At 39.3% G+C, this 15,971-nt stretch overlaps 1 protein-coding gene and 1 long non-coding RNA gene across 3 annotated transcripts; one reads left to right on the top strand and one right to left on the bottom strand.

Annotated features, from left to right (window-relative positions):
- The first annotated feature begins 3,760 nt into the window (after window positions 1–3,760).
- Window positions 3,761–7,234, top strand: LOC106430315. Of its 2 annotated transcripts, none has more exons than XR_007315161.1 (5): window positions 3,761–4,827; window positions 4,911–5,295; window positions 5,495–5,590; window positions 5,668–5,898; window positions 6,014–7,234. It is a non-coding gene; the product is annotated as an uncharacterized LOC106430315 (long non-coding RNA). The 2 variants fall into 2 exon arrangements; XR_002653941.2 differs by having other exon boundaries at window positions 4,497–4,827; window positions 5,164–5,295.
- A 2,103-nt stretch (window positions 7,235–9,337) lies between these two features.
- Window positions 9,338–10,103, bottom strand: LOC111200747. The gene is made up of 3 exons (XM_022692066.1): window positions 9,787–10,103; window positions 9,615–9,735; window positions 9,338–9,532 (listed from the first exon to the last, which is right to left on the bottom strand). Exons 1-3 carry the CDS (start codon window positions 10,101–10,103, stop codon window positions 9,338–9,340), a joined length of 633 nt encoding a protein of 210 aa, XP_022547787.1.
- Between the last annotated feature and the right edge of the window lie 5,868 nt (window positions 10,104–15,971).

Raw genomic sequence — 15,971 nt, 5'->3', positions numbered from 1 at the left:
AGAGGGACTGTATGTTGAGTCTCGAGGCAGACAAAAGGAAAAGGGAAATAGAGGAAATGGAAACTACACGAAAGGAAGGTCCAAGTCCCATGATGGCAGGTCTAAGTCCAGGTCAAGATCAAACAGAAACTCAACTAAAACTGGATGCTTCATCTGTGGAAAGGATGGACACTGGAAAAGGGAATGTCCGCAAAATTGGAACAATCAGGCTAAGAAGAACGAAGCCTCAAGTTCTGTGAATGTAGCTTCAGGACCGAAGCAACCTATTGTACTCAATGTGAGTGTCCACGATACCAAGGAGGAATGGGTACTGGACTCAGGCTGTTCGTTCCATATCACACCTCAGAGAAAAGTCTTGTTTGACTTCAAAGAACTAGAAGGTGGAAAAGTTCTCATGGCAAACAATACTCAAAGTGAAGTTAAGGGAATTGGGAAAATTCGAATAACAAATGAGGATGGAGTTGAAGTAATTTTGAAAGATGTGAGATACATGCCAAGTATTAGTAGAAATCTGATATCATATGGACTTCTAGAGAAGGCTGGGTGTACATATGAAGGCGGTGGTTTCAGAATTGAGTTCTTCAAAGATGGGCAAACGGTTATCACAGGAAATTACAGAGACGGGTTATACTATCTTCAAGGAAAGGTATCGATGTGTGAAGCTAACATCACTAAAGCAGAACATGATATGACAAAGCTGTGGCATTCCAGACTTGGACATATGAGCGTTAAAAACATGAATGTGCTAAGCAAAGAAAAATACATTCAGCTGAAGGAGATGGATAAACTGGAGTTTTGCGAAAGCTGTGTATTGGGGAAATCACACAAACTGAGTTTCCCTACTGCTAGGCACACGACTACGGCTATTCTGGACTATGTCCACTCAGACTTATGGGGTTCTCCGACTACACCAGAAAGCTTAGGAGGCTGTAAATACTTTGTAAGCTTTATCGACGACTTCTCTAAAAAGGTATGGGTATATTTTTTAAGAACAAAAGACGAAGCTTTTGAGAAGTTCAAGGAATGGAAAGAGGCTGTGGAAACCCAAACAGGAAAGAAAATCAAATGCTTGCGCACTGATAATGGTTTGGAGTTTTGTAACTCAAGGTTTGATGGGTTATGCAAAGAGTCAGGACTACGACGTCATCGTACATGCATCTACACCCCACAGCAAAATGGTGTGTCGGAAAGGATGAACCGAACAATAATGGATAAGGTAAGAAGTATATTGGCTGAGACTGGACTGGGATCAGAATTTTGGGCAGAGTCCACATCTACTGCGGTCTCTCTGATAAATAGAACTCCGAATTCCACTATTGGTTTTAAGCTACCGGAGGAACTATGGTCAGGTCAAAAGCCAGACTTGTCACATCTGAGGAGGTTTGGCTGCTCAGCCTATGTTCATACTATCCAAGAAAAGACAAGTCCTAGAGCTATTAAAGGAACGTTTGTTGGATACCCATTTGGGGTAAAAGGCTATCGTGTGTGGATTGCTGAAGAAGGTAAGTGTGTAACCAGCAGAAACGTCGTGTTTCATGAGGAAGAAGTGTTCAAAGATACCGTGGAATCCAAGAACGCTAAGTCTACAGAGAAGGCTGCATCAGTACCAAAAGAAGTTAAGACGAATAAGCGAGTAACATTCAGCAATGATCTGATAATAGGACCATCTCAAAACAGTTTTGAGATTGGAGAGACTTTGGGTCAAGGTGGAGATATCTCAGACTCAGATAACTCAGAAGATTTTGATCCAGAGTCTACTGACTTGCCTGTTTCGGATTCAGACGATTCTCAGGATGGAGAACACAAGTCTGATCAAAACGTTCAGTCACTAGACGAATATGTACTCGCCAGAGACAGGGTAAGAAGGAAAAATGTGAAACCTCCTTCAAGATTTGATGATGCAAATCTAGTTGCTTATGCGCTGATTGTAGCTGATGAACTCGAGATAGAGGAACCTAAGTCATACAAGGAGGCAATGGAATGTAAAGAGAAAATTTTTTAGAAAGAAGCAGCCAATGAAGAAATGTTTTCACTTGAGAAGAATGGCACATGGGTTCTTGTTGAAAGACCAAAGAACCAGAAGATGGTAGGATGCAAATGGATCTTCAAGTTGAAGCCAGGTATACCTGGAGTAGAAGACAGACGGTTTAAGGGTAGAGTGGTTGCTAAAGGTTACTCTCAGAAGGAGGGGATTGATTACAATGAAATATTCTCTCCAGTTGTAAAACATGTTTCAATCCGGATTCTCCTCTCAATAGTGGTAAATCTGGACTACGAGTTGGAACAGATGGATGTAAAAACGGCTTTTTTGCATGGTGAATTGGAGGAGAGAATACTGATGGAGCAGCCTGAAGGATATGTGAAGAAAGGGGATGAAAACAAAGTCTGTTTGTTGAAAAAATCCTTGTATGGACTGAAACAGTCGCCTAGGCAATGGAATTTGAAATTCGACAGTTTTATGAAGAAGCAGGATTTTCAGAAGAGTCAATTTGACTCGTGTGTTTACATGAAAGATGTGAATACAAGTAAGGCGGTCTACTTGTTGTTATATGTGGATGACATGCTGATTGCCTCTGGAAACCCGAAAGTAATTCGAGACTTAAAGAACAGTTTGAGTTGTGAGTTCGAAATGAAAGATTTAGGGAAGGCTTCGAGAATTTTAGGGATGGACATCGTTTGGGACAGGGAAGCGGGAACTTTGATATTATCTCAACAGAAGTACCTGGAGAAAGTTCTTAGGACATTCGGGATGTTTGAAGCTAAGTCTGTCGTTACCCCCACAGCGTCCCACTTCAAACTACAAAGCTTACATCCTAAGGAGAGAGCTGAGGAATATGAATATATGAAGAATCTGCCATACGCTAGTGTTGTGGGAAGTCTTATGTATGCAATGATTGGCTCTCGTCCAGATTTGGGGTTTGCTGTTGGTTTGATCAGCCGGTTTATGTCACACCCTAGTCGAGAGCATTGGGAGGCTGCTAAGTGGGTTCTAAGATACGTGAGAGGAGCTTATGATATGTGTTTGACGTTCAGGAGAAGTTCAGATTTCAGCATTGAGGGTTATTCAGATTCTGACTACTCTACAGATTTGGATAAGCGAAGGTCAGTATCAGGAATTGTCTTCAAGTTTGGAGGAAACACAGTCTCTTGGAAGTCAGGTTTACAATCTGTGGTGGCTCTTTCAACCACAGAGGCAGAGTACATGGCTCTGACCCTGGCTGTGAAAGAAGCGATTTGGTTGAGAGGCATTTGCACAGAGATGGGATTTGAGCAGAACAGTGTAAGGATACACTGTGACTCTCAAAGTGCAATCGCATTATCGAAGAATTCAGTACATCATGAACGTACTAAACATATGGACCGAGACTTCCATTTCATCAGAGACATTGTTGCTAAAGGATGGGTGTCTATAACTAAGATTCACACGTCTATCAACCTAGCAGATTTTTTGACTAAAACGGTACCTGGGTCCAAGTTCCAGCTATGCCGTGAAGGATTGAATGTCGCCTGAGTGCGACTACAGGTCCAGGTAACTCCAAGGAAGTGATACCTCGCAAAATTAGAGAGCATTAGCTTGTGTTTTTAGCTGGTGTCACATAGGTGATCTCTAAAAGGGTTTGCAGAGTACACTAAGATAACTAAGGAGGTGGAGTTACCTGAGAGGAAAGGGAAGCATACCAAATGGTGGGGCTTCAATTGCAGGGTTCAACCAATGTTGAATCAACATATAGAGTTTGAGATTCAGAGGTCAGAGGGGAAAGAAGGTGAATTGATTCAGGACAATGGGATAAGCTGAAAGGAAAGAGTGTTTGATTGATCTTCGAGGTAATCAGGAGAAACACTGGATTCATGAAGGTCAAAAGGAGAATACTAAACAGCGACAGACAGAGAGAGAAGTCACGAAGCGTTTGAGGGGCTGTCTGAAGTCGAAGAGGTGGAGTTTTGTTGTTTGGGCTTCAACTTCACACAAGCCCAATGCTCGGCGCTTAGTTCTTCCTATTGGGCCTATAACAGCCCGTTAGCCGCGTCACCTTTTGAGAGAGTTAGGTGAGGCCGTTATAACGGTTGGTGAGTCAGCTTCATCTCGTTGGTGCGATCATAATCTGAAAACAGAGAAAACAGATCAGAGAGAGAGGCGATACGAAGGTTGTTGAGATCGAAGAGAAAGAGAGTCTCATCTCGTGATAGAAGAGCAAGGAACCGGCGGAGAAGATTCCTCAGCTGCTTCTATAGAGATTCCGATTACCTGTGGTGTATTTCGGAGAGTATGAGGTAATACCGAGACTTTGTACCGATCTAAAGAATATAGTGAAAGCTTGAGAGTTTCGATCTCTCCCCAGACAGTAGGCAACGAAGTCTGGGTAAACAATCTTGTGTTTTCTTTACGTTTAAGCTCGTACGTACCAAGAAGATCTCAAAATTGAACTAAAACCGTTAGACACTCGAAAACGAATCAAGATCGATAGTAGCTAAAGGTCAACAGATCTTAACTTGTTTTGGTGATTTTTATTCCATAAGCTGTCAGATTGATGATGTATACATTCAACATCCGTATGTTTTGGTTTGAATAATTGTCCGTCAAATAAGTTGGTGATTTAATTGTTGCTTTCAATCTCAAATCAAAGATTCTAAACTTTGATGTCACTATGGTTTCCGCAAAAGCCCCCTGCGTGCTGAACCGCTTCTCCCTCTCCTGTCACCACGAAAATAAGTGACTGACGACAATCTTGCTCTTTGGATTAGAACAAGAACGAAAGGATAAAGTGGGAATATAGGACACGAGAAGCACTGGTTCGTTAACAACTTCAGTTAGTGCGAAGAGAAAAGGTAAACAACTAATCATTTGTTAGATTTTGGATAGTTTAATGTTTTACCATCATGTCTCTTGGTAATGTGAAGTTATGAATCAGCTGTTTCAAGAAAAGTGACGTTCCAGAGTTACATTTGTACGGTGTTTGGCCAGCGTGTAATACTAATATGCATCACAATGGATATATAGCTTAACAGTAAATTTATGATCACATGGTTTGACCCTCTTGCACTATATCTCTCTTTCGCCCCATTCACTAGCACGAATCTCTCTGATCTCATATAATTTTGTTGTTATTTGTGGAACCATTTTAAAGATCAAAGCTCATTGCTGTGTTCACGAAATTTAAGCAGGTCTCTTGATGGAAGCTTGACTGATAGGTGAGTGTCCATGCAGATTTGACTCGATGTTGTCTTTGATAATGAAAGAATCAAGAACAATATCTTATGAAGATCACTAGGACCGCCATAAGAAACCAGGACAAGGTAAACATTATAAAATTATTATTGTATGGTATTTCATAGATAATTGCCAGCAAGTCAAACATCTCAAGGGTAACCCCATTCACCAAATTATATTATGGTCGAAGCTATAACACTAATTCATTTCTTTTAACGTAGCTTGATTAAGCCAGAGCTTCTAATTAATTTACAAATCAATGGTTACTCACATGAAATTATGTAGCCGAAGTAATCCTCTGCAGTCCATGGCAAACGAAGCATCTACATCAATCGGCGTCAGTTTACAGCACAAAGATGCTTAGTGTTATACGTTTCTCAGGTAAGTTTTTCCCTTTTTCTAAAACATTGCTTCTTACTTTATTTCCGTAGCTATTTATTTGTGTACATTTACGGCAGCTCACTCCAGGACTTACTTGGTGCGAGCGATGGAGAGAATTAGGAGGAGATTTTGTTTCTTGGTTTTGGTTTCTGGCCAGAGAAGCAAAGATAATTCTTATTCAGGTCATTTCTTGCTTTTAAATGTTTCTCAGATTTTTTTCTGTATCTGGTATAGTGTTTCGATTTAGATTGTCAGCACTTGCCTTAAGTATTGACATGATGCTCTATCCACACTCCGGAGTCAAGTAGGTAAGTTACTTTAGATTTTCTTGTGTACCTTTCCGTATGATTTTTCTTTTTTGAAAAGAATGATTTTTAAGTTGATAAAATCATAACTGAATTATTGGTGCACTATCTTATTCAGCTATACGTTGGGATCAATGGTTACCGAGGAAACTCGAGGTATGATTCTTCGAGATGGTTAACTGTTTTATCCCACTGTCACTGGCTCTGTACCTAAAGACCATGGATTAGATTTGGGTGATCACTGGAGGAGAGTCATGCAAGGTCACGCTGGAGCTAATATTATGAGCTATTAGGTATTATCACTGTCCATTTTCAAAGTCTCTCAGTTTCCTCTTATCGACTTGCTATGGTTAATACCAAAGAATTTTCTTTTCACCACTCCATCATCTTTTAGATCCAAAATTACTCTCCCTAATTTTATCTACGAATATCTCATTCCCTAATCAAAAGATGAGCTCTGAATCATCTGGATCCAACCTTTGCCGGAACTGTGAATCTCGCAGCGGTAGTCCTCATCGCCTCGAAGCAACTCCTTATATGAGTTTTGAATCTCGCCTCGAAGCAACACGGGTCTTCTTGGTCTCAAACGCACCAGTACCAAACCCGTGGTCTCTTCGTCATGTAAGTGAAGATAGCTTTAGTAAGTATCAAGAACTATGCATATAGGGTTTTTTAGTCTAAGGAATCTTACTGTTAGATGACCCCGCTGTTTGTGAAGCTCGTCGAATATTAGAAACTGTTGGGTGGATTTACATTGTTTTGCATGTTCGCCCTTTTCTGTCCAAGAGTAGTCAGGGAATGCATTTCGAACCTATACAGTGCCAATGACGGAGTCTATATTAGGGGCTGCATGTTTGATTCGACCCTGTCGTGATAAATCAACTATTTATGACTCCAAATGTCGAACACTCTCACGTTTGGAAGAGTGATGATCTCTCGGAGGCAACTATATTTTGATGCTGACACCAAAATTACTCTCCCTAATCTCATCTACCAAACTCTCATTCTTCAGAGGAACATTACTGCTCTTCCGGGTGATGAACCCCTTATTGGAAATCCACTGTGTATTAATGGAGCCGAAGTAGACACTCACATTCGAAGGGGTAGAAGAAGAGGCTGTGCCCGTCTCGGATAGGACAGGCAGTTTACATGAAACGTGTTTAACATAACTTCTAGATTATTATGTTTGAAGTACTACCTCGGCAATAACTGATCAGTTTTAATTATATGCATCTGTATTTTGTTGATTTTCTGTTTAATATTATTTTAGCTACAATATTATCGTATTGATTATATATGTACAAGTATACGGTATACACCGTATATGGCCTTACACCTCTATCATATCTTGTCGTTTGACCTGTAAGAATTAGTAGTCAGGAATTTAAAACTGGTTAAACTTAATTTCTAACATAGTGTACAACTATATTCCGGAATATACGGTGTACACGGTATACGGTCATACACCCCTTTTTAAAAATTGTGGGAGTTTAATTCCAAAGTTATTGTTCCACCTAAACTCTTTGTATTTAAGTTTAATTCCAAAGTTATTAATTCATTTTAAACCTAACACCCTTACTTAAAGAGTAAAAGTTACCTTAAATCGAAGTTCGTGTACACTTATTCATTTCAAAAAATATCAAGTACTTAATGTAAACAAAAAAACATAAAACCAGCCGAAGCATTTATAAACATGAAACGGTTGTGCTGAATCCTTGTGAATAGCTCCTTTTACAACATTCTCGCAATTTTTAGACATACCCTAAATAGCATGCAGTTTTTGCAGGTTCCTTCTAACGCCAAGGTGTGTGCATGGCGAAATAGACATGAAGGAGAGGCGAGGAAGTCATATTCTGGAAATTTGAAGGTTTTGTCGTATGTGTTGGAATATGGGGCATGGAACGTCAACAATCTCCACTGTAACTCATCTCCCATCTCAAATATGGGGTCTGGTTTAAAGGCAGAACAATGGTCTGCTGCGAACTGCTCAAGGGTATACGTGGCTTCCATTTCTTTACCAAGGCATACGTAGAATATGCCAACAGCTAGGGTTGATAATTTTTGCGTAGGAAGATTTGACTTCAATACTTTAATTGCCTCCTCAACCCCTAAAGTTGTTGATAGGTGAAGACCTTCAAGGTATATGGCCTCTATGTTGCCAACCTCAACGCACTTTAGGAAGAAGTTGTGAAAATTACCAAAATTTCGGATTCCAGAGGACGTTTCATCAACAATAGGACTCACGTTGCACCTCTTTAAGATGTATGGTTTATGGACAAGTTCGTATCCATGTTTCCCGGTCCGCATTAAGGATCCAAGGTACAATGCTGATTCCTCTCCAAGATGCTCAATAATATTAGACAGCAGTTCGTTAGGAAGATTTGGAATTTGTGACTTAGGCATACTATTTCATTGATGGAGTAGATATGTTATTGCAGATTTATAAGAATAACTTAAATAGATGAATTTTTATTAGCAGTTGTGTGACTTTAATACAAAAGTAATTGTGCAACCAATATTTTAAACCTAACCCCTGTACATGAAAGTTAATGGCATCCTATAGGCATGACATAACCACTAAACCCACACTACAGTTTAAGAGATTTAGTTTCCCAAGAAGGCAACCAAAAAGTTTGATTCATTTAATAAAACGTATGAACTTGTTCAAAAGTAAAAGAAATATCGAAGGGGTAAATTTAAATCCAAGTAGTAAAAGAAGCTTTTCAACAGTTTATTCAGCATCACGACCAACTTCATTCGGAGAGAGTCAGACAAATATGTAATTCATTGGAGTGGAAACTATCATCGTCCCATCCAACACAAATGGACACCTACGCCAACAGTTTCAAATATCGAAATGGTGAAGTCATTAAGGAGCTAGACTGCGCTTACGATCACGATCCATTATTTGATCGTTTTTGCAACGAGTGCAATGTATTCTGGATAGGACATGCAGTTTGTAGTATGATATAGGGCTCGCCGATAATGTTACCAATCTGTCATGTTTTTAATAAAATCTTCATCCTAATGTAGCATAAATGAAGTGTAAACCCGGGTCATACATAAAAGCATAAATGAAGGGTTTTTACGCTGGATCTGGAACCGATAGTATGATACCCTTAACTATTTCAGACCAAGTATCTTTGACATGGTATTGTGAAACAAACAAAAAGTACTCCAGTTTCCGAATAGAAGCAGAGGCAATAGCGTGTCGGCATGGCAAGCCAAGCATCTGGAATTCCAGGCAGGAGCAAGTTCGTTTTTCTAAATCAAAAGCAAAGCCGTATCCAGTTAGTTGGCTTGTGTGTAACTTCAAATACCCAAGTGGAACAGGGCAAAACAAGAAGGCCAGTTGACAACACTAACTGTTCGACCATTATTTGATTAATCAGCTTTGGAACGATTCCCTGCATTTTACTAATACGCAGCACCTGCACTCGAATCATCTGCTCAACATCCGCGTTATAAACTCCAGCAGTGCCATGATACGGCTATCACGCGCTGGCAGTAGTGCTTTATTCAACGATTCAGCTATATTTGAACTCATCAAGTTATACCTATTTTCTTCGAAATGTGAACGTGTCCATAACTTTTTATCGATTTTCTCCAAGTAATCCCAACATCTCCAATCCGTAAGCTTTATAAGGTCATAGATATTTTAAAATTCCAAAACTTTGAAAGCTTATGCTGCTCTGCCCACCATCTGCTGCTCTGCCCACCATCTGCTTCTGCTGCAGTCCTTTGTACTTATCGCCCACGTTACGCTTAAGGTGTACAAGACAAATACCATGGTGTGCAAATTGATACCATTTATCTTTAGCTGCAAATATAGCAGCGCATCTGTCAGAAATCATTGTTAATTCACAACTATCTTCTACGATTGTTGACAACCTTTCGAAGAACCACTTCCAAGAATCTGAGTTCTTGCTATCCACTACTGCGAAAGCAATAAGGAATATGCGGCGGTCTGCGTCTTGCCCGCTACCACTAAGCAATACCCGTTTGTATTTCGCAAACATGTGGGTTCCGTCCACCACAAGGACCTTACGCAAATGTTGCCACCCATCGATACAAGCCTTCAGTGACATGAATGCATACAGGAACCTCGATTTTCCTTCTTTATCAAGTTCGGTTTTAATATCCGTGATTGTTCCAGGATTTGCTAATTTCAGTACGTGCAAGTACTGTGGTAACATCTTGTAAGACATTTCATCTGTTCCTTGGGCAGACGCAATTGCTATTTCCTTAGCTTTCCAAGATTTCTAGTATGTGCATGTATAGTTGAATTCCGTTCGAAGTACTTCCGGCAGTTCCATAGCACGAGGTCCACAGTGGAGTCTTTCGTATTTTGAGCGCAGAAGAGCAGCAAGAACTCTAGATGTTCCATATTTTTTCTACTGCCCTCGCACATCAGATGTGCATTGATGTCCCAAAATTGCCTTCTTCACAACATACGTAGGAGAATCACCCAGTTGCTTAGCACACACCCTCCAAGTACACTGTTTATCAACGCATGTAGCTGTGACGAAGCGTTTGTAATGCGTGAACTTGAACCTGCACACCTCCGCGAGTGCATAGATTAACATCGTTAACTTGAACTGCGCTTTGTCCTCAAACATCCTTCCAACAAAAATATCCGAGTCCTCCTTGCTGAAGTCGATTTCCTGCGGATGGAACCCGTTTCCTTCCATATCATTAAACACATGAACTACATCATTATATCCATACATTTCCCAAACTTGTATCCCTTTCATGAAAGCCTCTCCACCCTGAACTTGTGTACTCTCGGTTACAGGAGGATCAATAAACAGGTCCTTATTTTCGATCACATGGATGTGTGTGTTGTGCTTTTTTGGTGGGGTAGCCTGACCAAGATCAACACTTGCACATGTATCTGTTTCATCCGCCTGTGTACAACTAACGGTTACAGAGGTAGATGGAAATTGTTTTCGTGGGATGCATTCCGCCATAATCAAATTGTGTAGTTTGGGTGAGAGGAGGAATAACAAACTCATCATCAGCTTCGATTACTCGGTTCAGTTTGTTGTATTGTTTATGTGGTGTAACAAGAACAATATGATCACTTTCGCCGGTAGGTGTTTCATCATTGTGAGCACATGAAAGGGTTCTTGTCTTTGGTGCTCCTCCACCATGAACAAGTGTAGCGTCGGTCACGCGTCTGTGTTTCTTGTTTTGTTGTGGTGGTGTAACCAGAACAACATTGCCAACATCAGAGTTCCCGGTTGCAAAGGTCAGTGCACATCTTACTGTTTCAGAGGACGATTTGGTGAAACGACGATCAACAGAATCATCGTCGTGGTTTTGTTAGTTTCTATCTTTTGGTGGAGTTACATGGACAACATCGACACTTCCGCCGATATCAGAATCTTTGGTGTACGGAAAGTCAACCATTCGTGAGGTACATACGAAATCCCTTACTTGATCTGTGTTGTCTTCGTAATGTCTCATATTGCAATGCTGTTTGCTTGACGAAAATCTACCTGTAGCCCTTGACAGTTGGCCTCTTCCAGACCCTTGACTTCTAACTTTGGTGACCCCAGAACGCTCATAATCGTTACGACTAGACCGTACACCACGCCCTCCTTTTGGTGGACATCCATCAAAATCATCATCTTCGTCTCTCTCACAACCATTTCCAACAAACTCATGCCAGCCATTATAATCATAATCATAGTCTTCGTCATCTTCTTTTGTGTCTTCATTTCCAACGTCATCTTTATCTTCATTTCCACCGTCATCTTCATCTTCATCTTCATCATCATCTTCATCTTCATTATAATCATAGTCCTCATCATCTTCATCTTCATCTTCATCTTCATCTTCAACGTCACCTCTTTTGTTTTCTCCAGACGCTGCTTCAACGTTAGCCCGCTATTTACTTCCATTCTCCACTACTATTCCTTCTCCACAGCTCTTTTCCTTCTCTTGTAGCGTACAGTTTTGTTGATGCATATTATCCGGATTAACCCGACAAACGACATCTTCAGCTGCTTCAACGTGAGCCCACTTTTTACATCCATTCTCCACTACTGTTCCTAGTGCACAGATCTTTTTCTTCTCAGCCGAAGCCGGATTAACCCTGCATACGGCATCTACATCCGCTCCACTATCTTTATCCTTGGAACCTTGCACCCGTTCAGCTGTCTGTGAGTTCAATCCAAAAGATGCTTCAACTGCTTCTACTTGTCTAATTAAATACTCATCATCATCCATTTCGAGTGATGCATTCATTTGCGACAAGATATCTCGGTCGGACCTTAAAAAGATCATTTTTTTTCCAACAATCTCTTTAAATGTCATGAAAACATTAGAAGACTTGTCTGTCCTATGAAGAACCTTGAATATTTTATATCCAGTGTCGGTTGCTATCTCCACTGGTGCGGCTCCTTTACCAACCATTTCACTCTCTCCATCAATTAGCCAATAACACATTTCAACCTCTATGTCTCTTCCCAACAAACCATAAGCAGCAAGAATACTATCTTTGAAACCGTTAACGCCTTTGATTTGCGAGAAGTCGACTGCTCTACCCATTATCTCATTATCTATCTTGAAATCCCAACCACCATTATCATACATTTTCCACCGACCAGCCATAACAACAACGTGTGACCGTGAGTTTCCTATACCTCCAACGAACAATTACAATTAAATTTATACTAACAAAAACATAAAGATTTGGCAATGTCGAAGGGACATAACAGTGTACATTCAGTGGTGTTGCTACTGCTCGCCTGAGCTTTACCACCAAAACTTCCACCGGAGCCACGCACACCGCTATTGGTTTCCAACATTTTCAGATCTGGTGGATGCATTTCGCCGAACATCTCTTCTTCTACGAGGGTTTCTTTATATTATCCACCAGACCATATTATGTCTCACCATTATCAATTAACCACATCCACTAATTATTTTATTAAATTTATCACCAAGGATTGTACGGCTACTATTTGCGGCGCAAAAAAAATAAGAGGTAAAACTATCCAAATTTACCTCGGTAAACTATCCAAATTGTACTACCGGGTCGGACCGAGTTTCGCACGTGTGAGAAAGTCTTTGGGTCGAATTTGATGAGTCGTGTGGGTTAATTTATGTGGGTTGCTCGCGTTACGTTTTTGGGTCAAAAGGCTAAAAGCGTCATCAATTATTTATTTCTCCACTAGGTATGCAAATGCCCAATAAAAACTTGGACCGACCCATTCCGACAATTAAAAACTTCACGCGACCCCGTATATAACGGTCTCTTATAAAACTCCCTTGCAAGTTTGATAAAGCATCATTTTCAAGAATAAGGTCAAGACAATAATCTAAAGAAATATGGCTATGTTGTATTATAAGAGGTGAGACTTATATATGTATTAATAATTACAATATTATATTCTATTGTGTTTTGGGTGGAATCACGTGAGAAAGAGAGAGATGAGTTGAGAGTGATGTTGACTCAAGAGAGAGAGAATCAATTTTGTACTGAGATCTATATCTGTTACAAAGGGAGAGTACATGTATTTATAATGAAACAAAGTCGGTGTATAAACCGACTATGAGCAACAAGACAAAATTACAAATGGACATCTGTAGTGATGATGATGCAAGGACCACTTGGAGAGAAGAGGACAAGTGTCTTTTTGGATAATCATCTTTTTATAATTATTTCTTTAACACTCTCCCTTGATTATCCAAATTTGTATTACGTAGTGCCTCGTTAAAAACATGGTCATGGAAAATCTCATTTGGACAAAAACCATGACAAGGAAAAAAGAGTACACTGCCGTAATCACCCTCTGAAAAAATATTGGACATAACTTCCTCTTCACAAATCACGCAAATGCCGCATTCCGATACCGTAGACGTGTTTTCGGAATGTTGTTGTCGGAAGAGCTTTGGTGAACAAGTCAGCCGGATTTTCGCATGACCGTACATACTTGATGTCCACTTCTTTATTTTTCTCGAGCTCCCTTATGTACGAGAAAAATCTTGGAGGGATGTGCTTTGTTCTGTCACTCTTGATATAGCCTTCTTTAAGTTGAGCAACACAAGCCGAATTGTCTTCAAATATTTTCGTCGGCTCTTTCTCGTTGACTATTCCGCTTGATTCTTGAATGTGGTGACTCATTGACCAAAGCCACACACATTCTCGACATGCTTCGTGAAGCGCGATAGTTTCTGCTTGATTCGAAGATGTCGCAACCGGAATTTGTTTCTGAGACCGCCAACGCCAAGAGATTGCGGTTCCACCAATTGTAAAAATATAGCCGGTTTGCGATCGAGCCTTATGAGGATCTGATAAATATCCTGCATCTGCAAAACCAACCATACGAAACTCGGGTTTTCTAAAAAACATTAACTCTAAATCAACTGTACCTTGGAGGTAACGAAATAAGTGTTTTATTCCTTCTCAATGCCTGCGAGTAGGAGCAGAACTATATCTCGCCAGTATATTAGTAGCAAAAGCTATATCTGGTCTGGTACAATTTGCAAGATATAACAACCCACCGATAGCACTCATATAAGGTATTTCTGGACCTAATATCTTCCCGCTATCTTCGCAAGGCCTAAAAGGATCACTCTCAACATTGAGAGTTCTACCAATCATTGGAGTACTCAAAGGAGTCGCTTTGTCCATACGAAAGCGTTTCAATAACATTTTCGTATAGTTTGATTGATGCACAAATATTCATTCTCGGAGATGCTATATCAGGAGCCCAAGACAAAACTTTTTCTTGCCGAGATCTTTCATTTCAAACTCCTCTTTCATATGAGTTCGAGCATCATCAACCTCCTTTTGAGTTCCAATTATGTTCAGGTCATCTACATATACATCAATGATCACAGAGCCAGATGACGATTTCTTTATAAAAACGCATGGAAATATCGCATTATTCACATATCCTTTCAAAAGATATTCACTTAAGCGATTGTACCACATGCGTCCAGATTGCTTTAATCCGTAAAGTGATTGCTGTAACTTGACCGAACAAATCTCCTTGGATTTTTCTTTCAATGCTTCAGGCTTTTTTATTCCCTCGAGGAGCTTCATATATATATCGTTATCCAACGATCCATACAAATATGCAGTCACAACGTCCATGAGATGCATTTCAAGATTTTTAGACGCCGCTAGGCTCATCAAAAATCTAAACATAATTGCATCAATTACCGGGAAAATACGTTTCCTCAAAAACAATTCTCGGTCTCTGAAAAAAACCTTGGGCAATAATCGGGCTTTATATCGTGTTACTTTATTTTTCTCATTTACTTTTCTCACGAATACCCACTTAAACCCAACATGATTTATATTCTCAGGTTATGATTGGGAGCCGTGGTTTTCACTGTGACGGAAGCGTTATTGTAAATTTTGATGCATCGTCACCAATCAACAACAATTAACCAAAGTGGTGCGCTATTGGGAATTCTTTTTTTTACGGAAAACGATGCAAGTGCAGTATTAGTTTGGTGAAGAAAAGTGTATATTTTCTTGCTACAGTAATTCTGCATGGTTTTGCATGTGGGACGTTTGATATTTGAGGTTTTATATACATTTTAAAATAATAAAATAATAAGAAATAGCTATATGTAAAATAATGGAGTTTCATGCGATGTTTATATAACAGTAACAATTAAACAGTAACAATGTGTTTATTAAATATATTTCCCCACAATTCCATTGTTACTGTTTAATGCTTCATTATTTTAATTATATTAAAAAGAAAACTTAATAACCAACATACATTTTAACAAATAAGTAAATTGTAAATGCAAAAATCATGAGTATATTGTAAATGCAAAAGTATATTGTAAGTATATTTTAAACAAAAAAATAAGGTATTTAGTTTTATAAATGATTTAGGAATGTTCTTTTAGTTTTTTTTTAAATTAAGGTATTTATGAAAATAGTTATCTTTTAAAAATAAATTTGAAAGGTAGTATCAAAGTTTTAGTAAAATTGAAATCTTCCTTATTGTTTAGTATGATTATGCATCATATAAAATAAAATAAAAATTTCTTTTTATAATTAGTAAAAAGAATTTATTACAGTACTATTTTATAAATAGTTT

The sequence above is a fragment of the Brassica napus genome, chromosome A7, assembly GCF_020379485.1.
Source record: "Brassica napus cultivar Da-Ae chromosome A7, Da-Ae, whole genome shotgun sequence".
Lineage (NCBI taxonomy): Eukaryota > Viridiplantae > Streptophyta > Magnoliopsida > Brassicales > Brassicaceae > Brassica > Brassica napus.
This window is presented reverse-complemented; position numbering and strand designations above follow the sequence as displayed.